Source organism: Myotis davidii, unplaced genomic scaffold, assembly GCF_000327345.1.
Source record: "Myotis davidii unplaced genomic scaffold, ASM32734v1 scaffold274, whole genome shotgun sequence".
Classification (NCBI taxonomy): domain Eukaryota; kingdom Metazoa; phylum Chordata; class Mammalia; order Chiroptera; family Vespertilionidae; genus Myotis; species Myotis davidii.
The window spans coordinates 1,627,350-1,650,185 of record NW_006285613.1 but is presented as its reverse complement, the minus strand read 5'-3'; the positions used below and the strand labels follow the sequence as shown (position 1 = coordinate 1,650,185).

The 22,836-nt window shown below is 46.6% G+C and overlaps 1 protein-coding gene and 1 long non-coding RNA gene across 4 annotated transcripts in view; one reads left to right on the top strand and one right to left on the bottom strand.

Moving 5' to 3' along the window:
• Positions 1-18,120, top strand: part of ACOX1 (acyl-CoA oxidase 1, palmitoyl) — a 42,533-nt gene extending 24,413 nt beyond the window's left edge. The window contains exons 1-13 of one of the 3 annotated variants that reach the window (XM_015559230.1): positions 2,220-2,374; positions 8,593-8,750; positions 10,679-10,786; positions 11,870-11,989; positions 12,132-12,247; positions 12,867-13,036; positions 14,425-14,587; positions 15,289-15,479; positions 15,741-15,920; positions 16,040-16,145; positions 16,250-16,393; positions 16,662-16,868; positions 17,918-18,120. In XM_015559230.1, coding sequence (XP_015414716.1) covers positions 2,310-2,374; positions 8,593-8,750; positions 10,679-10,786; positions 11,870-11,989; positions 12,132-12,247; positions 12,867-13,036; positions 14,425-14,587; positions 15,289-15,479; positions 15,741-15,920; positions 16,040-16,145; positions 16,250-16,393; positions 16,662-16,868; positions 17,918-17,968 — 1,779 coding nt within the window. In that variant the 5' untranslated portion in view covers positions 2,220-2,309 and the 3' untranslated portion in view covers positions 17,969-18,120. Of the gene's footprint in view, positions 1-2,213; positions 2,375-8,592; positions 8,751-10,678; positions 10,787-11,869; positions 11,990-12,131; positions 12,248-12,866; positions 13,037-14,424; positions 14,588-15,288; positions 15,480-15,740; positions 15,921-16,039; positions 16,146-16,249; positions 16,394-16,661; positions 16,869-17,917 lie in introns of those variants that run through there. The other 2 variants (XM_006756366.2, XM_006756365.2) reach the window with 2 other exon arrangements.
• LOC102752622 lies at positions 13,043-14,344 on the bottom strand. Its single transcript, XR_435280.1, has 3 exons — positions 13,960-14,344; positions 13,456-13,718; positions 13,043-13,220 (listed from the first exon to the last, which is right to left on the bottom strand). It is a non-coding gene; the product is annotated as an uncharacterized LOC102752622 (long non-coding RNA).
• Positions 18,121-22,836: the final 4,716 nt, after the last annotated feature.

The window sequence follows — 22,836 nt, the reverse complement described above, 5'->3', positions numbered from 1 at the left end:
GGCCCGGCTGCCCCCGCCACGCCCCACATTGGGGATGGAGCCCGCACCCCGGGCCTGTGCCCTCGACTGGGAATCGAACCCTGACCTCCTGGTTCATAGGTCGACCCTCAACCACTGAGCCACGGTGGTCAGGCATTAAGTTGATTTTCAAGGGGCCTCCAAAAAAACCCACACAGGTCAGTATGTTATTAAGAACATAAATATCTGGCAGTCTTTATTTCGTGTCACATGTTTTCCCCCTCAGTTTCCTAGAATTTTGTGTGTGCCATTGTCATCATTTTATAAATCCACAGCCTCAGTTCCCTCTTGAAAGTAGGAGTGTCTGTTTTGGGCACCATGTTTACCGCCTACGTGACTGCTTGTATTTCTCAGGAATCTCCGAGGCTCATTTCCTCATTCGGGGAGACACTCGTTAGGGGGCGCTCTGGTTCTCCTCTGGCCTTTGAGAATGACTTCTACACTCAACTGTGTATTGGCTTGGCTCCTACTACAGCAGGGAGGTGGGGTGTTTGTGAAGTGTGTGACTTCCCTCCAGGGCAGCAATAAAGTGCTGCTAACCCGGGTTACTGGGAAAGCAGCTCCCTCTCCTGTTCACACTCCTCCCTCCCCTCTCTCCCTCCACTCCGTTTCAATAACAGTTGATGTTGCTGTAGAAATCAGAGACCGGGGGGAAAAATAAATAAGTAAAAATCAGAGGCCGTGGGAGATGGCTAGTCCCGGTGTCCTCGGGTGTGTGAGTCCGTCCCAGCACCTCTGGAGGGTGATCTTCCCCCCGGGAGACGGTGGAGTGATTTCAGGGCTTCTGCAGAAGTGCAAAGGGGCAGCCTCCCCTCCTGTCCCTTCATGCTCTGCTTGTACAGACCAGGACGCTGGCAGCGACACCCCCTCTTCGGCCCTTGAGAAGCCGTGAACATCAGTTGTTTATTTTGTACTTCAGGCTTTTGGACAGACAGACAGATGGAACAAAATAGGCCCCTATGAAATCTGTAACGCACTGTAGCCAAGGCTGGCGGTGTAATTTGTATTTTTTTTTCTATATTTTATTGATTTTTTACAGAGAGGAAGGGAGAGAGAGAGTTGGAAACATCGATGAGAGAGAAACATCGATCAGCTGCCTCCTGCACACCTCCTACTGGGGATGTGCCCGCAACCCAGGTACATGTCCTTGACCGGAATCAAACCTGAGACCCTTCAATCCGCAGGCAGACGCTCCATCTACTGAGCCAAACCGGTTTCGGTGTAATTTGTATTTTGATTATTGCACAGCTTCTGTTTTTGAGAAAATAGTTGAAGACTGAATTTTATTGTGATTAGAGTTCCTTTAGTCCGGAGTCATTTTCAGAGACCATTGGCGATAGTTTAACAGGCTCATCTTACCTACTGACCCATCTGTAAACTCTGAAGGCCTTTAGCGATCTCCCGCCCTGGAACATAGAGCTACTTGCCAGCCTGGACGTTCGCTTCGGTTACCTAGGGAGAGGTAGTTTACAGCCTTCTTTTCTTTTCATCTGCAGTATGTTGTTGTGCGTCTCTAAGAGAACTCTTTTTAACAGCCACAACGGTGTTGGCGGCAGAGAACATTAACAGAAATTACTTAATGTGTCGAATATCCAGTTGGTGTTCACTGTCCTGTCTTATACTTTTTTGTGTGTGTGGTTGTTGTTTTTTAATTGAATTTTATGGGGTGAGATTGGTTAATAAGATTATACTAGTATAGGTTTCAGTTTACGGTTTCATAATCCATCATCTGCACATTGTATTGTGTGATCACCACCCCAAGTCAAGTCTCCTTCCTACATTCTTCTTCTTTAGGATTTTTTGTAACAGATCTACAAATGTATGGAATTCTTTTGATTTTTCAAATAAGTAAAACCTGAAATAAAGCAAAAATAAAGACACACCAAAAAATCCAACCAATCAAACCAACAAAACGAAAAGCAAAAAGGTGTTTTTAGGCTAAAACAATGGTAGATTTGCTTCCTGGATTCAGTATAGAATTAAAGAGGAATTCTGATCCTGCAATAATAAGGGGCAGAAAAGATACCACTAGATTCTGCTGTTGGCTCTTGGGCGTAAAACGGTAAATTTTGCACTTATTTCACAGGACGGGGGTGGCAGGTTCCTCCCCTTCGTCCTGGGCCACGCGTGGCAGGAAGGGTGGCAGCGGCAGTTTCTAGAGCGAGGCTGAGACCCTTTTCTTTTCTCTCCTGTAGACTACATATGATCAATTTTGTGGAACCCGTGGGCCTCAATTTCTCCATGTTTATTCCCACCTTGCTGAATCAGGGCACCAGTGCTCAGAAAGAGAAATGGCTGCTTCCCGCCCAAGGACTGCAGATAATTGGCACCTACGCCCAGACGGAGCTGGGCCACGGTTAGTCCACAGACAGGGTCAGTGGGTGACCCACCGCCGGACTTCACTTACCGGTGACTCCTGGCATTTGGTTTCTTTCTGCTGCTAAACATTTGGGATTTTATTTTTAAATTGTCAAATGTTCAATAAAATCCAGCGCCTCATCCTCTCGGATCATTTCCTCTAAACTGGTCCAGGACTCTGGTCTGAAGCGCCCTTCATTGTCATTTCCTGTTGCTCCGTGTGCCCATTTTAACGGGTTGAGCAGTTTCGAAAGATGGGGCTGAATATGTGGCAGAGGGCCCCGTCGTGTTGGTGTCTGATGGTTAAAGTGTGGGAAATCTTGAGAGGGTTAATGCCTCTCCATCTGGTAGATGCCTCTGCTTTAATCAAATGCGGATTTTAATGGCGGAGGATTAGAGCAGTTAGGTGTCTGCCTCATGATTTCATCGCCCCTAGGGGGTTATAAGGTGGTTTGAAAAAAAGTCAATGATTCTCTGCTTCTTTTATACATCTTATCTGTACATGTCCATAGGCTCTGCATTATGAAAAATTCTCGGTTAAATTGTTCCTAAAAGCCTGGCTACTTGCAAGGTTTGTGTTTGGTCTCGATGTGCAATAAGTTTGTTTTCGTGGACAAGGCCCCAGGTTTGCGTGTCTTGAATTCGCACTGCCCCGTCTCGTTTCTAATGACCATCTTGCTTCCTGCCTCCTGCACATCTCCTACCGGGGATGTGCCCGCAACCCAGGTACATGCCCTTGACTGGAATCGAACCTGGGACCTTTTAGTCCGCAGGTCGACGCTCTATCCACTGAGCCAAACTGGTTTCGGCGATTTGGTGTATTTTGATTTGTGAACTGGTTCAAGAAAATGCTTTTAATCCTAATCCCGAGAGGGCTCCGACTCTGGTTCCGGGGCGTTCTGAATGCCTTGTCGAGTACCTGAGATTGGAGCTTCAGGATGGCCAATCTCCAGGAGAAAGGGAGGGAAATCCCATTCCAGGGGCTTTCTGTCTTGGAGTGCGGTGGGAGGGCGAGAGGAAGAGAGTGAGTTTTGTAATAGGTTGTGGTGCAGAAACCTTGTTCTCTCTCAGTGTGTATCACTACAGGATGTTATGACCCAACAGTCCCCCTGCTCATAGGAGGCATAAGATGTAAACCATCCTGAGTCTGAATGGGTCTGGTGTGTTTCTCTCTTATTGAGTGGTCCAATCCTTCTGCCTCTCTTTATAAAGTACATTCCAAATATATATTTGCCCTAAATTTTGAAGGAAGAGAGGAAAAAGTGAAGACTTGAACTTCACTGTAGTCTACAGTGAAGGAGCCCAAAAATTGGACTAAGGTCCCGTGTTGCTCTGGGCGAGTTTGTGCATGTGAGAATTTTCTTTTCCTTTTGCTTCTGATTTTCAGATATTTTCTTGTATTTGAACCCCTTTGTCTCGATCTCTACAGTTTACTTTAGAGCAGAGATTTTCAGCTGCCGTGCTGAGGCACACTGGTGAGCTGCACGGATTTTTAAAACTCGCGATACCCATGTAGCCAGGGACACGGACCTCTTTTCCCTTAGATTGTCACCTGAAAAATGACAACAGTCACACAATAGCATTCCCATGTGAATGAATCAAAATTATACCTTTTTGTTTTTGTCCGATCAGGAAATGCTAGAAGATACCTTTTGGTTGCTGCAGAATTTTAGCTATTACGTGTGCCACGAGATGAAAAGTGGAACTCACTGCTTAGAGAGCAATGTGTTAGGATCAGGTCTTGTTTCTCGCGGGAATCCTGTTGCCATTGGTGTGAGATGTGCTTCACCGACTGCTGTTCTTTTCCAGGGAAGCCAGCCATTCTATTAGCTCATTGGAGTCCTGAGACTTTGGAACTTTATCAACAACAGTTATCTAAGGTGTTCGCACAGAATTGTCTTTCACCTCTGAGTAGCCACTGAGCAGTGGAGAGACTCAGTATTGCTCATGCTCATTCCAGGTTCTCAAGAATCTTAGAATCCCATCCCCTGCCGAAAGTCAGTCACGAGTTGTCTCTCTTGCCTCTGTCTTCCCTCTAAATACGCACGTGTCTGCGTAGGCACAGACTCTGACACACGTTTGGTCTGTGGGTCGGTGAGCCTAAGGCAGGGGGCTGGGCAGAGGGGAGCACCCTGTCCCCAGGGTTTGCGCGCTGAAGGGATAACCTAGCTGCGTGTGGTCGGGTGTTAATCACCTGACCAGACGCTGCTCCAGGTCACAGAGCAGGCAGTATGTGTGGTCTTTACAGATACTTGATCTTTTCAAGGTCTGGTCCCTCCCTAGGGATTCTTCTTGCGTGGCCTTTTCTATTACTGACTGTTATCGTTGTTATTACTATTAAGGAAAATGAAGCGTATTCAGTACGTAGTGATCATCCTTGAAGATGGTGCAGTATCTCTGCAAATTCCCATCACTAATAAAGCATCTTTCTCCCTCTGAAACTTGAACAATAGTGAACTTGAATTTGTAAGTCACTGATCTTTCTCCCCCTGTATCTTCACTGCTCTGTCTCCCCAACAGTCTGTCCTTTTCCCTGGCTGAGTCTCTTCCTATTGGGGCTGGCCTCATTTCCCCGTTAGAAATAACAGCGTCACTTCTTTACAAACACTGTTCTTTGGGTTACGCCTTTAGAATATCTCAGAAACAAATTACTGCATTAAAGGAAATGAACATTTTCTAGCTTTTATTGCATAGTTCAGTATTTTTCCTGAAACATAGAACCAGTTTACAATATACTTAGCAACTTTTTAGTATACTTGTTGTATCTCCATGGCCTCATCAACATGGTTGCTGTAACTTTGTATTGCTACATTAATATGTATCTTAAGAGTTAAGAGTTTTAATTTTCCAATGCTAGTGTGCCTAGATATTATTATATGTTTTGGCTTACTGTCTGCATTTCTCAAGTATAAAATTGAATTTTTCTACTTTAAGTATCGATTAAATGGAATATGCATGTTGATCTTATATGAGTATACTGTACCCTTGGAATATTTTTTCTATCGCCTTCTGTTTCATTAAACATTTGGCCGTATGTATTCAATGCACCCTTCTCTGAGTAGGTGTAAGCGTTCTATTTTCTCCCAATCTTGTTGGCTTGATATTCAACATACTGACCTATGTATGCTATAGAGCAGTGGTCGGCAAACTGTGGCTCGCGAGCCACAGTTTGCCGACCACTGCTAGAGTAATGAATGATCCCTTACTGTGTTTATGATTATTAACTCTTAGCTCATCACCATTGTTATGTTCTTTCTGGTTTATCTTATAATAGTTTTATAATAGTTTCAGTTTACTTCTAGAATCTTAAATATATTACAGTCATTTGTTTCTTCCTTTGTTTTTTTCCTAGCATCATAAACTTTGGCTCATTGTTGCTTTGTAAGATATTTTAAAATCTGATAGGATAAGCCTACTATTGTTACATTTCAAGATACATGTATTTGGTGTACTTGCATACTTATTCTTCTAGATGAATTCTGATTGCAATTTATCAAGTTGTAAAATGTATTCTGCAGGAACTTAAAATCCATGTTACATTAAATCCTTGTGATTTATTGGGAAGTACTAAGTTCATTTAGTCCTTTTAGTCAGGAATCAGCAATTTCTTTTTTGCTCTTATCTTTTTTATTCATATTATTAGGTATATATTTTTTTCTAATTAAATCTTTAATATCCTGAGCTAAGTTACTTAACCCATTTTAAATATTTTGTTGATTTGTAAATCTCTTCTTTGGTGTTTCTACTTGAGTGATCCTAATCAATAAGAATGCATGATTTTTTTTCTTTATAGCCTACAGCTTTTCTTTTTTAAAAAATTTTATTTATTGATTTGAGAGAGAGATCGATTTGTTGTTCCACTTATTTATGTACTCATTGGTTGCTTCTTGTATATACTCTGACTGGGGATCGAACCCACAACCTTGGTGTTTCGGGACAATGCTCCAGCCAACTGAGCTACCCAGCCAAGGCCTTAAAGCTTTTCTAAAATTATTTATGAATGATAGTGTTATTTTTATTTCTTCCTTTCTCTTGCATTATCAACCCAGTCATTTTATCCTCAGTGTTGGCTGGAAAGGCCTTCAATGTTATGGTTTTACAAGAATTAACTCTAGTGTTTCACCAAGTTAAATGTAAAATCTATAATAATAAAAGTGTAATGTGCTAATTAGGCCAGACAAAAGCTGGGGCTGCGAGGGAAGCCCAGGTCCCAGGTGCCTGGAGGGCCTGAGGGAAGCCCGTCCTGGGTGCCAGAGGGAAGCCGGTACCAGCAGCCGGGGGAAGGCCGACTCTTTCATGAATTTCGTGCATCAGGCTTCTAATAATATATAAAGCCCCCGGCAGGGTAGCTCAGTTGGTTGGAGCATCATCCCCATACCCAAGGTTGCAGCACATGCAAGCATTAACCATTGAATGCATAAATAAGTGGAGCAACAAATCGATGTTTTTCTCTCAGCCTCCCTCCATACCCTTCTCTCTAAAAAATATTTTTAATATAACCTTCATTATGCATAACTTTTTACAATAAATATTTAAGTCAAAGAATTACCTATGATCGCTTTCTCCTTGTAATGTGCCTGAATTCCACCCACTTCAGAATAACATTCCTCAGTCTCAAGAACAGCTTCTGGCTGTAGTGGCTTTGTGGTAGCCCTGGTTGTGTGGTGTTACTCTGTAATGCCACACTCCGCTGCCCGCCTCCCAGGCGCAGCTCTGGTTTCTAGTTTCTAGTAATGCAAATGCGCCTCTCAGCGCTGCGGCTGCGCTGCGCTCCTGGTCCCCGGTCACCGTTGTCAGCCCCCGGCCACCATTGTCAGCCCTCGTTCAGAGGTTTTTTTCTTTCAGGTCCCAGGCATACATTTCTTTTTCTCCCTGGTCACCGTTCTTTTAAAAGCGGGACAGTTGGCGCTCTTGATTGTGAGTGAGAGGTACTCTCTCATCCTTGAGCGTGTTTTTTTTTTAACTTTTCATTTTGAAATGATTGTAGATTCCTAGGAAGTTGCAGAACTAGCGGAGAGCAGTCCCGTGGACCTTTCACCCAGTTTCCACCAGTGCTCACATCTTACTGGACGTTTCCAGGGACAGCTCTGGTTTCGTTCGGCTAGTCGCTAGTGTCCTCATCCTTGTTCTCAACCCAGGGACACTAGACTAGAAGATGTGTTTAGGCGATAAGAGTCTTTATTTTCCTTTTAGGGAGGGAGGGGGAAGGGAGAGAGAGGGAGAGAGGGTCCTACTTATTTATGCATTCATTGCTTGATTCTGTTCTTGCATGTGTCCTGACCGGGGAGCAAACCTGCAACCAGTAGGGGGCATTCAGGAAGCTCTCTCCAATCAATGTTTCTCGCTCTCAAAAAATAAAAAATAAAATAAAATAAATACAAGGGCATGTAGAAGGCATATAGAACTGTTTCCTATTAAAGATCAATTCACACAAAAGTCTAAGGCATCTGCAGAGTTTAAGTGGAAAAGGATAACTTTAGTCAGTGGAGTTAAAATGACTGCGAAGATGCTTATTACCATTAGTGAGAATCCCCATAAACCATAACGGAGAGTTTGTTAGCCATGAATCTGTTACTTGTGATTGATTAGATGGTCTTCACTAGAAATTGCATGTTTTTTTTTTTAATTTCTGAAATGATTGGGGTGAAGAGCACTGCCAGTTTTTGTATTAAACTCTTTCGATGGCATGAGGCTAGATCTTTCTGAGGAACCGGGTGCAATGAGCCGAGCTGAGACATGTGGGTGGACAGAGGAGAGTCCAGGTGACTGAAATCGGACCTCGGAAAAGCTTCCTGAGAGGACTGCCTGCTGTCTCAGCTGCTCTTCAGAGCAAAGCATGGGGCAGCTCAGACCCCGCCCCGCGTTCCCCGCACCCTCTTCTGAGCCTCATTTCCTGGGACCGAATGGCCAGCCTGGACCCTCAGGGTTTTGTGCTGCACAAGATTTGAAATCGGCAGTCGGCCCTGCCAAGCGGAGTAATTGCAGAGAGGAGTCGTGCACGAAAATACTTCTTGCTGCTTCAGAAAGATGGAAATTGCCACCAGCTAGGAAGTAATGCAGAAACGGGCAGTGCTCTCACACACGGTAAACCCACCCACTAACGCATACTTACAGAAGCTTGTTTTTTTTTCCTTCCCTTGATCTGTCCGTTCACATTGCTGATTCTCCCCCACCTGATGGCTCTTCTCAAATGCCCACCTTGGTGTGCCTTCGAAGCTTTGTGCACCGAGGGCCCTCGCCTCTGGATCTCCACTTGGGCATGTTCCTGCCCACCTTGCTTCACCAGGCGACTGCGGAGCAGCAGGAGCGCTTCTTCATGCCCGCCTGGAACCTGGAGGTCATTGGCACTTATGCCCAGACAGAGATGGGCCATGGTACGGTGCATTCGGTCTACGTTCTGGGTTGGGCGGGCGCTGCAAGCTTAGCACATAGGGCGTGCCCGCCATGTGCTATGATCGCACGTACAGGCTGGTCACATGCGACCTTTCTGTAGAAGACAGGTTTTCAACATCCGAGTCTTGGCAGAGACATTGCTTTGGTCACATGATCACAGAGATAGGCCGATTTTCCCCCCCATTGGTTCCCCTTTAGAAGATCAATAACAAGTCAGGCCTTGCTAAGTGGGTTTTCAAGCTCACTGAAGTTGCGTAGAATGTATGCGTATAGACTCTGAACCCATCTTTCTTCGTTACTATCCGATTACCCTTACTACTGAGACATCGTGAACTTGCAGGAATTCCAGAAGAAATACAGATTTATAGTACGTGTGCTCTTTGATTTGCTGACGGGAAGTGAGTGGCTTATATAACCAAAACATGCAGCATTTTATACCTGGAAGTTCCTTATGCCTGATCCAGTAAATTCAGTGGTTCTAAAGCCAGCTTCGCCGGAGTCCACAAAAATCAGATTAGCTGTGCCCTGGCCGATGTGCTCTGTGGTTGGAGGCCCGGCCCTTGCACTGAAGGGTCACTGGCTCAATTCCAGATCAAGGGCTCACACTTGGGTTGCAGGTAAAGGGGGGGTGGGGGGGCAGCCTTGCCTGGTGGGTAAGAGCCTGGGCTGTGGGGTGGGGCAGCCTGACCTGGACCTGACTCCTGCCTTGGTTTTCCAGCTGTGATCATAAACTCTCTCTCTCTCTCTCTCTCTCTCTCTGTCGGTACTCCTCCCTCCCTCCCTTCCTTTCTTTCTAAAAGTCAATGGGAAAATATTCTTGGGTGAGGAGGAACCAGAAAAATATATAACAAGACCGGCTGTGCTCCGGGCAGTTGGCTTCTGTCTTTGTCATTGGTTTGCTTCTGGCTTCTCTTTCTACTCAGGTTTCAGGACATCTGGTCTGTGTGTGCCATGTGCTGCTTTCTGTGCCACTTCATCTCAGCTACAGCCGCTTTGTCCTTCGGCTTTGGGCTGAGTGCTGCTTGGCAGGATGCCCAAGGCTCAAAGTGGGATGCCGTTTGGTTCAGATGTGCATTTGGAAGCACTTTGTCGTCATCGGTTCTGTGTAACGTTCTCTTTTTTTCTTTAAAAGCTGCTGCTTCGGTGACAGGGGTCTGAGTGTCTTTGTCCTTGGTTCCCAGTCTGGGCAGGTTATGGTCGCACGTAAACCGGCCATGGCTGTTCCCGTGGCAGTTTCTACATGTCAGAGTTTCCGTGTTAATGCGATCCATCCCGTATTACAGGGCCCTGTGTGGTCAGGGAGAGTGACACTTGGCACCTTCTCCTGTGTCTAAGAGAACTGGCACATCTGTATTGGGATTTAAGACATGACTCCCTGCCCCTCATTAGTGAACATGGCGCTGGGAGCTCTTCTGGTCACACCAGTGAGCCGGCCAGGGCGGAGTCCCCATCCTAGGTCTTTTTAAGATCCTGTTTGCCATTCTAGCAATTATTCTGAAATAAATTCTCAATTTACAAGACCTTTAACTAGATAGTCTCTTCCTGTCACGTTCTCTTACTCTTCGTAGTTGGTGAGGAAAACACAGTAGTCTGAGTTGAAATTGGCATGCTCACAACTTGGAGATGGCTGTAAAGGGCAGTTCACTGAAATTCATGTCCCGTGAGCTTATACGATGATTCTAAGCTGTCTTTACTTTCACTTTCGGTTGCTCTAAATAATGTTGCCTGGTTCAGCATAGGGAGGTATGTATCTTGGTTACCCACCACGGTAGCTCATCTAAACACTGTATTGTCGTTAGAGCTTGTTGTTCTCTGAGATATGAGAGCTTAGAGGACTGGCCAGGAGATTTCTCTCTGTACCGACTTTTCCCCTTCTTCTAGCTGACGTGCATCCAATTTCTTTCCTTAGGGACTCATCTGCGAGGCTTGGAAACCACAGCCACATATGACCCTGAAACCCAGGAGTTTGTTCTCAATAGTCCTACTGTGACCTCCATCAAGTGGTGGCCGGGTGGACGTAAGTGAACTATTTAACAGTTACTGGATGTTTTAAGATCATGTTTAGAATGGAGAGCTTACATGAGAATATCGTTTTGAAATATAGAAAAAACTCCTTTTTCTTAATAGAAAAACTCTTAAGGCTTAACTGTTCTGAGCTATTTCACAGTCCCCCGAGCACGTTACAGGTGCTTACACCTCACAGGGCGCAGAAAGGAGCGCGGTCTCGCTCTGCCTCTCTCAGTTTCCATCGGAGCTGTCTGAGGATTAGCGCAGTTACATCGTCATCATCCAAGTACTATACTCCCTGTTTGGTTAGTCATTTCTGTATTGGAAAGCACTGGAGTTATTTTCAGATTTTTATTATAAGTAAGTTTGACAAGAAACTTACTTAATATTGTCTTCCATTCCAAGCCATTGTCTTAGGATATATATTTCAGATGGCGTTCGTGCTTGAAGGATTTTGTTATTCATATTATATATTTCAATACATTTTTGTAAGAAACAGAGTAGCATGCAAAAAGAAGACCCAAATTCTGGATGTACTAACCAGAAATCTCCTGCCAGCGCTGGCCCTCAAGCCTCCGCATGAGGGGCTACCCTCGCCGCTGCTCAAGGTGCTGGCCCCTGCCGTGCACCCTGCGGAGCCCTCCGAGGGCCGCTGGTTGGCAAGGGAACAGAATTTTTTATTTCATTGTAATGAATATAAATGGTCACAGGTGGCTGGTGGCTACTGCTTTGGAAAGCTTTACCTTCTAAATAGTAGAAGAGAAAGTAGAGCTGAGCCATCTTGTAAAATAAATTGCTATTAAGTCAAGGAGTTGTACATCTTAAACTTAGACGCTATTATACGTCAGTTCTCCCATTAAAAAGCTTATGCACATATATATATGGAAATGAAGGGTGGCTGTGCCAAACTGCCACACATTGTAATGACTCTCATCTTACATAGATTTTCTTCTGAAAACTAGGCTGTCATAAGAAAGGTTTTCTGCACTCTGTTGAGAATCTAGTGTTACAATTAACATGTTTTCTCTTTCATTTCTGTCCCTTGAACATGTAAGAACGGCTCTCTTGTGTCTGGTTTTTTTTGATGTTGCAGTTGGAAAGACTTCAAATCATGCGATAGTACTAGCCCAGCTCTACACCCAGGGGAAATGCTATGGATTACATGCCTTCATTGTGCCTATTCGGGAAATTGGAACCCACAAGCCTTTGCCAGGTTAGACTCTTCATCTGATGTTGAGATGAAAACTTAAATTGACCACTTTCTTCTGCAAAAAGCATAAGACACAACTGAAGGGGAGGGGACAGCCAGGAATTCCAGAGCATGGCCCTGGTGACTTTCCTTTCTCCCGTGGTAGGGATCACCGTTGGCGACATTGGCCCCAAATTCGGCTACGATGAGATGGATAATGGCTACCTGAAGATGGACCATTATCGTATCCCCAGGGAAAACATGCTGATGAAGTACGCCCAGGTGTGTGAGACAGGAGGAGCAGTGGTGTCGGGCGCAGGTCGCTGTGGCTGGTGATGACTCAGGGTTCAAAGGGTCTGTTTTCAGGAGCTACTGGCATGGTTTTACTTCTGATGCTTCTTCTATTATGACGGTGAAGCCAGAAGCCACTGGCAGGTCTGAAGAGCATATCCTGGTCTGCTAAGCCAGCGGCCTCAAACTTGAGGGCGCATTAGAATCATCTGGAGAGCCGGCTAAAGTCCAGATTGCTTCGCCCCCAGAGTTTTTATTTAATGAGATTTTTATATTTATTTTATTGATTTTTAGAGAGAGAGGGAGGGAGTGGGGGAGAGAGAGTAATATCAGTGTGAGAGCAGAAACATTGACCGAATGCCTCCTACACGCCCCCTATCAGGCATTGAGCCCGCAACCTGGGCCTGTGCCCTGACCAGGAATCAAACCAGCAACCTTTCGGTGCCCAAGATAATGCCCGACCAATTGAGTCACACCGGCCAGGGCTTTATATTTCAAACAAGTTCCCAGGCAATGCCCACGTGCCGTTCTGGGACCTCACTTTGAGAACCGCTGGCCTAAGCTGCCTCGGGTTTCACAGAGGAAGCCTGAGCCCCGTGTTCTTTTCCAGGTGAAGCCTGACGGCACCTATGTGAAACCCGTGAGTAACAAGCTGACCTACGGGACCATGGTGTTCATCAGGTCCTTCCTCGTGGGAGAAGCTGCTCGGAGCCTGGCCAAGGCCTGCACCATTGCCATCCGGTACAGCGCCGTGAGGCACCAGTCGGAAATCAAGCCGGGGTAAGCGGGTGGGCTGGGTGGGCTCATTACTGAACACCTGGCTTTGAGCCCATTCAGATACCAACTTCCCAAATGCGGTGCAGAGGAGACGCCCTGGCCATACGCTTAGCGAAGGTGGCAGTGTACTGCGCCTGCTACTTAGAACCTAAACTTCCTTTTCTTAATGGAAAGATGAGAATACCACCTCATTATTCTTTTTTTAAAAAATATATTTTATTGATTTTTTACAGAGAAGAAGGGAGAGGAATAGAGAGTCAGAAACATCGATGAGAGAGAAACATCGATCGGCTGCCTTCTGCACGCCCCGCAGTGGGGATGTGCCCGCAACCAAGGTACACGCCCCTGACCGGAATCGAACCCGGGACCCTTGAGTTCGCAAGCCGACGCTCTATCCACTGAGCCAAACCGGTTCGGCCCACCTCATTATTCTTAACCTGCTAAGAAAAGCAGTAATAATATTATTTGAGCTCTACTCATGAAATGTTCAAAACAGCGAAGGCAGTTTGAAAATTTGGATTGCTACGAACAGCTACACATTGGGCATGGCAAAAGTGACATTGAGCTTGGCTCCCTGTTGTGTCCATGCCCGTAGTTTATCCCTACTACTGCCTTTCACTTGGGCATGACTCCCTGGTAACCTTTCACTCCGAACGAAGGAATAAAGAAATTGATAAGAGCAGACCTTCTGCCGAAACCGGTTTGGCTCAGTGGATAGAGCGTCGGCCTATAGACTGTAGGGTCCAGGGTTCGATTCCGGTCGAGGGCATGTACCTGGGTTGCGGGCGCATCCCCAGTGGGAGATGTGCAGGAGGCAGCTAATCGATGTTTCTCTCCCATCGATGTTTCTAACTCTCTATATCTCTCCCTTCCTCTCTGTAAAAAAACTCAATAAAATATATTTAAAAAAAAAAAAAAGAGCAGACCTTCTTAGAATTCAAATATTTATCTGTGCATTGGGTCTTCTCCATAGTTGTGGTCAAGATATAATTTATTCAGCCATCTAGTTAGCAGGTTAGATCTCTTTACCATTGCCTTCCTCCTATGAAGTTAACTAACTTTGCTTTTGTATGTTGCCGTAAGATACAGTTTCCTTAGTCATGCTGGAAAGACAGAGAAAGATCTGAACTTCACAGCTAGAAACATGTGTCCACCTAAGACGGGGGTTAAGAGCGTCTTCTGTGGCAACATAGTCTCATTGTAAATCGAGGGTCTGCCCCTGACCGGCTGCGTGAGTGCAGCTAGGGCCTGGACCTCTCGTGTTCCCATCTGTGAAATGGGTAATCCGTGTTACCGCACAGGGTCTTTATGAGGGTGCTCACACTAGAGCCCGGTGCAGAGGCAGTTCTGTGTGTGTGTATAACTTTTTTTCCTTTTTCTATGTGTTTTAGTGAACCAGAACCACAGATTTTGGATTTTCAAACCCAGCAATATAAACTCTTCCCACTGCTGGCCACGGCCTATGCCTTCCATTTCGTAGGCGCCTACATGAAGGAGACCTATCATCGCATTAATGAAGACATTGGCCAGGGGGACCTGAGCGAGCTGCCCGAGGTGCGTGTGGAGGCTCGTGCGCTCGTGGGCGCCCCTCTCTTTCACGTTTGCATGTTAGATTGTGTCCAGAGGAAAGGACGCGTTGCGATTTCTTGAGTGGTCCGTATATTCTCAAGATCCAAACAATTCTTCTGATTGAATAGAGTTCGCTATGAAGACACGTAGGGTTTATCTTTTGGTTTTTAATTTTTTTAAATTTTATTGTTTAAAGTATTACAAATAGTAGTACATATGCTTCCTCCCCCCGCCATTGTATTTTTTTATTTTTATTGATTTCAGAGAGGAGAGATAGAAACATCAATGATAAGAAAGAATCATTGATCTGTTGCCTCCTGCACGCCCCACACTGGGGATCGAACCCACAACCCAGGCAAGTGCTCTGACTGAGAATCGCACCACGGCCTCCTGGTTCATGGGTTGACCCTTAACCACTGAGCCACGCCAGTCGGGCTGTGGGTTTGGTCTTTAAGTTTCCGAAGGGCTGCACCATGTTGGTGGCCTGTTAATGACGTGGAGACTTTTGCCAAGTAAAGCATCCCGAGGGAGTGGGAGTGGGAGTGGCCAGGACAGTAGATGCCCACGCTGCTTCCGAGACACGCGTGGCAGGTGATTTTGCAAGTGACCAGCGCTGGCGGGGGGGTTAGTGTTTCTCCTCGGAGCTCAGCTGTCAGCTCACGTCTGACGACCCTGCTTGCCCTCAGCTTCACGCCCTCACCGCCGGGCTGAAGGCTTTCACCTCCTGGACGACTAACGCCGCCATCGAAGCCTGTCGGATGGCCTGTGGCGGGCACGGCTACTCTCACTGCAGCGGCCTCCCAAACATCTACGTCACCTTCACCCCGACCTGCACCTTCGAGGGAGAGAACACCGTCATGATGCTGCAGACCGCCCGGTGAGAGACTTTCCCGCGATGACGGGCCCGCTGGCTAGAGCGTTTGAGTCCTTTCCGCCGGTTCCGGTTACCGAGTTTTCTCTTCACGTTAAGTTTGTTCCTGAAAGACGTCATTGTGCCTTCTGTCCAGACCCACTCTGTTGACTTGGGATCAGACTAGCGAGTGTGAAACTCCGCTGTCCCATAAGTCACACCTTTTGAAGGTTTGGTTTGGTTTCTGTTTCACAGAAGCAGGTTACTGACGCATGTGTGTCGCTTTAGGTTTCTGATGAAAAGTTACGACCAGGTGCACTCGGGAAAGCTGGTGTGTGGCATGGTGTCCTACTTGAATGACCTGCCCAGCCAGCGCATCCAGCCGCAGCAGGTGGCCGTGTGGCCCACCGTGGTGGACATCAATAGCCCCCACAGCCTCACCGAAGCCTACCGGCTCCGGGCGGCCAGGTGAGCTCCCCTCGGGGCAGCCGTGGGGCCGCGGGCTGGGGGCCCGAAGGAAGGGGGAGGCGGCGTGGGCACCATGGATCCCTTCCTCCGAGCTTCCGTCTTCTTTCATTTCTTAACAGATTAGTAGAAATCGCTGCCAAAAACCTTCAGACGGAAGTGAGTCACAGAAAAAGCAAGGAGGTCGCGTGGAACCTGACTTCCGTGGACCTCGTGCGAGCGAGTGAGGTCAGTGATGGCGCTGCCTCCCGCCCGGCCCCCCGCCGCCGCCTCCTCGCGCTCTGGCAGGAGCTGTCGCCGGTTCTCACCCCTGCCGTCCTCTCTTCATCCAGGCGCACTGCCACTACGTGACGGTGAAGCTCTTTTCGGAGCAGCTCCTCAAAGTTCAAGATAAGCCCACCCAGGCCGTCTTGAGGAACCTGTGCCTCTTGTACTCTCTGTACGGGATCAGTCAGAAGGCGGGGGATTTTCTTCAGGTCAGTATTTTCTTAAGTTGAAGTCTTTTTTGGTAGAAAAATGGTTGTGGTCTGATGTGTAGCTGTGCATGCATGTAATATGGCGCGCTGTCTACATACAGCGGTGGGCAGCTATAGGTTCGCAGTTGTTCATGGGGAAAAAGACACGCAGGGGACGATGATTACAACAGCGTCCTAACGCAAAAGAACATCACACGGCCGGTGGCCCCCATTGCCCACCCCTGGACAGACACATCCATGCGCCGTTGGCGTGTTTTGTTTCTTGCAGGAGAACATCCTGACAGACTCTCAGATCACCCAGGTGCACCAGCGCATCAAGGAGCTACTGACCGTGATCCGCCCGGACGCCGTTACGCTGGTCGATGCGTTTGATTTCCAGGATGTGTCGCTGGGCTCCGTGCTGGGCCGCTACGATGGCAACGTGTATGAGAACCTGTTCGAGTGGGCCAAGAACTCGCCGCTCAACAAAGACGAGGTAACGAGCAGCGTCCTCTCACCTGGGTCATTCTTCGGGCCCGTGTTAGACAGCAAAGACCTCTGGCGGCTCCGTCTGCGAGGCTCGCCTCGGACAGTCGTTCTTCAAGCAGCAGGTTCCGAAGGGAGCGGGGTTATTCCTGCAGCGACAGGTGTAACTTCCTTGACCATTTCGTAAGTCGTTGAGGTTTTTCAAACATGCGCAAGAGGAGAAGACTGCGCTGCAGGCCACATGCCCTTTCTCATGCTGCGACCACTGTCTACTCAGCCAACCTCCACCCCCTCCTCCTAAGAATTGTTATTATTTTTAATTCTTTATGGAAAGGATTACATATATCTCCCTTTCCCCCGTTGACCTCTCCCCCCAGCACAAGCCCTCACCCCCCTACTGTCCGTGTCTATTATTTTGAAACAGATCTGAGATGCCAGGTAATTTTATCCATAGATATTTCAGTAAATACGTATCTCTAAAAGGTAAGGATTATGTCATAAGCTACTCCTTGTCCAGAGTTTCCCACTTGGCTCAATTCTGTTTTCCCCCTTCAAACACTTTGGACCAGGATCCAAATAAGGCCCCGATGATTTCTTGGTTAAAAGTATGCTCTTTTACGTCCCCCTGCGGACTGAAAGGTCCCAGGTTCGATTCCAGTCAAGGGCATGTACTGTGGTTGCGGGCACATCCCCAGGAGGTGTATAGGAGGTAGCTGATCGATGTTTCTCATCGATGTTTCTAACTCTCTATCCCTCTCCCTTCCTCTCTGTAAAATATCAATAAAATATATTTAATTAAAAAAAAGTATGCTCTTTTAGCCCTGGTCGGTGGCTCAGTGGTTAGAACATCAGCCAAGCACTGAAGGGTCTCGGGTTCAATTCCCAGCCCCAGTCCGATCTTTCTTCTCTTTCTTCTCTCCCTTCCCCCCTCCATCCCTCCCTTTCACTCTCTAAAAATCAGTAGGAAGAATATCCTTAGGAGAGGATGAACAACAACAGAAAGTGTGCTTTTACACTGCAAGCTCCTGACCAGTCATTTCTCCCCCTCCCTTCCCTCAGGTCCATGAATCTTTCTACAAGCACCTGAAGCCACTGCAGTCCAAGCTCTGAAGGTCACGACCTCAGTCCTCCACGCCCCTGCACCTGCCGCACAAACCTGCACGGAGTCTCGGTCCAGTGCAGAGAGCTTTGGAGCACATGATAAACTGACCCTTTCCTCTTTATAAATGAAGAAAACAATGACCAGCTTTCAGAGATTAAATGAAAAAACAAATGTTTTAAGTGCAATTAACACTAAAAGAGACCTGCTAAGCTTTCAGAAAAGGCTTTAAGAAATGCAGTTTGATTTTACTTTGTAACGCTGCTGATCCCAGGCCATAACTTTTGATAATTCATAGAGGGAGAGAGAGACATCCATCAATCTGTTGCTTCCTGTCCTCACCCCCCACTGGAGATGAAGGCCCTACCCCTCCCACCACAGGCCCTGGCTTAAAAGCAGTTCTGAGGAAAACGGATGGGAGAAATAAACTAACCAGGAAATTCGGTGTGAGTCCGGCTTGACACATTTTCTGCCTGCTTGCCCTTGATTGCTGACGTATTTTCTAATTGTTCACAGTAGCATTTGTCCAACACAAGGATTTCTTCAGTACAGGCCCACTGCGAGGTCAGGGTCCTATGCAATTGGGAATTAATCTTCCATTTGCAGGACCCCTAAACTGTCACTATAGTAGCACTGCATCTCCCTTTGTCCCCGACATCTTGGGAAGAGGTAGGTATCAAAGTTATCTCGTAGGACCTTTGGCAGTGATGGGACTTCAATCAGTGGTGTTTGATCTCCCGCCCGCCCTCCTCCCCTAACCTCCTGAAGGAGGTGCTGAAGAAAGGAGAGAGCCACCGTTCCTTCCTGGTGGAGTGAGTGTAGGGAGAGCTCTCGGTCACGGTTACTGTGACTTTGGTGGCCATGTTCACTGGAAAGCCTGGAACAATCCAGATTTCATATATGCTGTCATTTTGGCTAAACCATTAACATGCTTGGAGGTTCCAGCACCCGGCATGACAGAAGTAAAAGCATCACTCAGGCTGCCTTTGACGCCCGGGTACCACAGAAAAACCCTTGGCTTAAAATCAATGTAAAACAACACATCACTTGATTTTAATTTTTTAACCTTCTAACGGTGTCTGTGAAACCAGTTGTTTCTGCCTCAGGAAGCTGGTTGTCCTAGAACTGTCTTGAGGAAGTGCTGTAGTTCATGGAAGTTAATTCCTACCTGGGACCTGACATAAAATCTGTCCCAGCAGGGATGCTTGTCTGCCGACACAAGCCTTACTCTCTCCACCAGGAGGATTCATTGATAATTGTGTTAAGATTGAAGTAAAAAGCACCATGTTCATCTCTTTTGAGTATTTCTTGACAGTAGTTCAGATTCTGAGAAATAACATTTAAATTACTGGATATTGACCTGTTGAATACCAAATTGTTTCACAATCAGTGCTTAAGCGCCTTGCCCACAGGTGAACATCTGTAATCATGATCTGTGTTTGAAATACATGCACCTAATAAAAAACTAAATCTGATATTTGATACCATTTTTATTAATATTGGAATGTTTTGTCTTGAACTTTACTCACTGTAATCAAAGAATAAAGATGTAGTAAAACCTCACTAATTTGTACTCTCAAGAGGGCAAGAGTGTACCACATAATCAAACATAAGTTCAGGTTATGAAGAACTTTAAGTAAAGGGTTTATTAGGTTTGGGTAACACTGAGAGCAACAGGAGTGAGGCTGCCTGAGCCGGCAGCCTACCACCCGCTGTCACTGCCACCGTTGTCTCGGGAGCCAGGAGCGGTCCAGTCCACTTAGACCCGTTTTGTTGGCTGCTGGACAGGAAGCGGCAGATCCAGTCTGCTGCCCCTGAGAAGGCAGACTTGGCCATCGGTAAGTTTGTGTTGGGTTCTTTGTGTAAATTAGATTTTCAAAGAGTACAAAGGTAAACTTCAACCTCGTCTCCTCCAAAATGATGATAAAGACTGAGTAAAATTAGTAAGATTTTCCTATTAGATGATACTGACCTACTTTGAGCAGTGCTCAAAGTTTGAGGTTTGGCTCAGTGGATAGAGCGTTGGCCTAAGGATTCAAGGGTCCCAGGTTTGATTCCGGTCAAGGGCATGTACCTTGGTTGCGAGCACATACCCAGTAGGGAGTGTGCAGGAGGCAGCTGATGGATGTTTCTCTCTCATCAATGTTTCCAACTCTGTCCCTCTCTCTTCTCTCTCTGAAAAATCAATTATATTTATATATATATACATATATATATATATGTCATGCTGAGTACAGATAGAAAAAATATATTTTAAAAAAAAGTTTGAGGCTTAGTAGGGAACTTTTGCTCTTTGTAGTGGATGAAAGTTGATCCTTCCTCGGGTGCTTGGAGCTCTGTCTTCCCTGTCAGGTATGTGCCGAAGGGCACTTCAGTGTTTGAACCGTAGTGACCTCAGGACACTTGGGGCCCGTCCTGGGTGTGGCTGCAGCATCACTGGCTCCAGAACACTTCCCTTGCGGCGTGAACTGTGTTGACACGCGCTCTGAGAACTCACGGCCCGGAATTTCAGGGTCTCTCTCCCTGGAGGCATTTTGTATTCTCGAAGTTAACATGTTAGATCTTCATTCTTGCCTTTCTTCCATGAAGGGCTTTGGCTGGAGAAATAGAACAGTTCAAGTTCACGACCCCAGGGGTTCTCTGGGGAATGCTGCTCAGCCCTTGCTCCCCTTTCTCAGTTCTTCCCATCCAGCTTATTAGGAAGGGAGAGCGTAGATGCAGATCTTCTAACGCTGCTGGTCCTTTTACACACGTGGAAGCTATGCTGGAGTTAGAGGCTGGAGAAGGAGCAGAGCCAGGAAACTGCTTATTCTGCCTGAGCCCGGGAGTCTTCGTTGATTTTCCTGCTGCCCATGAAGGTTTGGTCATTTTCATGGAGGAACACAGAGATCATCTCAACTAATTGAATGTTTATGACTCAATATTTTACTTGGAGGATTAGAGCAAGTCATAGGTAAATGACTAAAGATTTTTTCATTTTAAAATGGTGGTGGTTTCCCCCAGCCGGTGTGGCTCAGTGGTTGAGCATTGACCTATGAACCAGGAGGTCATGGTTCGATTCCTGGTCAGGGCACATGCCCCGGGTGGGTTGCAGGCTCGATCCCCAGTGTGGGGGCCTGCAGGAGGCAGCCGATCCATGATTCTCTCTCATCGGCGTTTCTCTCTCCCTCTCTGAAGTCAATAAAAATGGTGGCGGTGGTGTTTTGCTTTTAGCTGTGCATACTTATTAAATTTGTCAGTAACTTTCTGTGGCCCATGACAGTAAACAATTATAAGGACTCTTTGGAGTGAGTTACTAGATGTTAGCTGTTGCAGATCTGCACATTCCTAGATTCTAAGGGGGGCGTTGTTTGTGTGATTTTGCCTTAAATTTAACTGAACCATTCACTATCTCAGGAAGATCATGGAAAATTGGAAGTGATTTTAAGAATTCTGAACCAGCCCTGGCCAGGTAGCTCAGTTCGTTAGAGCATTGTCCCAGTAGGCCAACGTTTGTAAGCTCAATCCCCAGTCAGGACACATACAAAAACCAACCAATGAATGCATAAATAAGCGGAACAACAAATCAATGGTTCTCTCTCAAATTTTTAACCCTTTGAGTGCCAACCAATGTCCCAGGAACTATGCTAAAATTGCCAAGGCATTTTTGCTGATTTTACAGCTGTTTAGAGAAAAAATATGAATCGCAAGTAAATGAAGTTACATATTCAAAAACTTAAGGAAACCTTTACTACTTTTGTTTTCATCTTTGACATATATGTTTCGCTGATTGTATTATAAAATATCAGTAGAAAAAAAAATTTGAACAAAACATATAATGTTAAAATAAAGCACTCCCAGCACTTTTGGTAAAAGACACTCGAAGGGTTAAAAAAGAATTGTGAACCAAAATAAGTTGTTTTGCCACAATACTCTTGACTTTCATAGATTAGGTAACAAATATGTAATCTTCCACATAATATTCAGACTGCTGACTACTACTTTGTGAAAACCATTTTATTCACAATTGCTGTGGATTCAAGGGTAGGACTTGTATCTGTTGGAGTATATAATTTCTTTGCTACCCCTTTTCCTTTTACTTGTGGTTTGAGTTTGGTTCCTGCCTGACAATGCATTTAGCTTGCGCTGTTGCCCATCCCTGGCTGGACACTCAGCGGGGACGGGAGGACAGTCAGGTGCGCGGGTCCATAGCATGTCAGTCACGGTTGGACAGGGGTGAGCCACCAACACTGTTTGGCCTGCGGGTAAGCCAAACCACTCACCCCTTTTCCCTTTGTTAAATCCAAAGACCCTTAATAAAACCTGTAATTAACACAAAACGTGTTGTGTGTCTTTATTGGGGATGGGACTGGGTTTCATTCTGGCGTTGCATCTTTGATTTTTTTCATTGAACAGTTAGGTCACAGCCACTTCCCTAAGCTTTGGGATAAATACGTAATTATGGCTTAACGTGTCAGGCTTCCAAACTTAACACATTTCTCACGCCCTCCCGGTCAGGAGTCAGCCCACTCGATGTATTCTCCTTGGAGTCGGGGGCCCTCTTCCCAAAGTGGCGTTGAGGCAGCTCCTAGCAACGGCCGAGTAGTGAGCGGAGGCCCCCGTTTCGGCTAACGGCCGCGACGGGGCACCCTGGGAAATGTAGTTCATCTTAGCGTCTCCTGTTCCGTTGGTCCCGGCAGCTGAGCGGGGCGCAAACTACAACTCCCAGGATGCCTCGTGCCTCCTCTTTCGAAAGCCGGGCGACTGAGAGCTGGGCATCGGCTGGGTTCCGAAGCGGGAGGCCTGACCGAGCTGGGCCGGGACCCGGGGCTATGGCTCGGACAAGTCCCAGGGGCTGCTCCCGCGAAGGGAAGGGCGCGTAACCCGGGGGCTGCCAGGG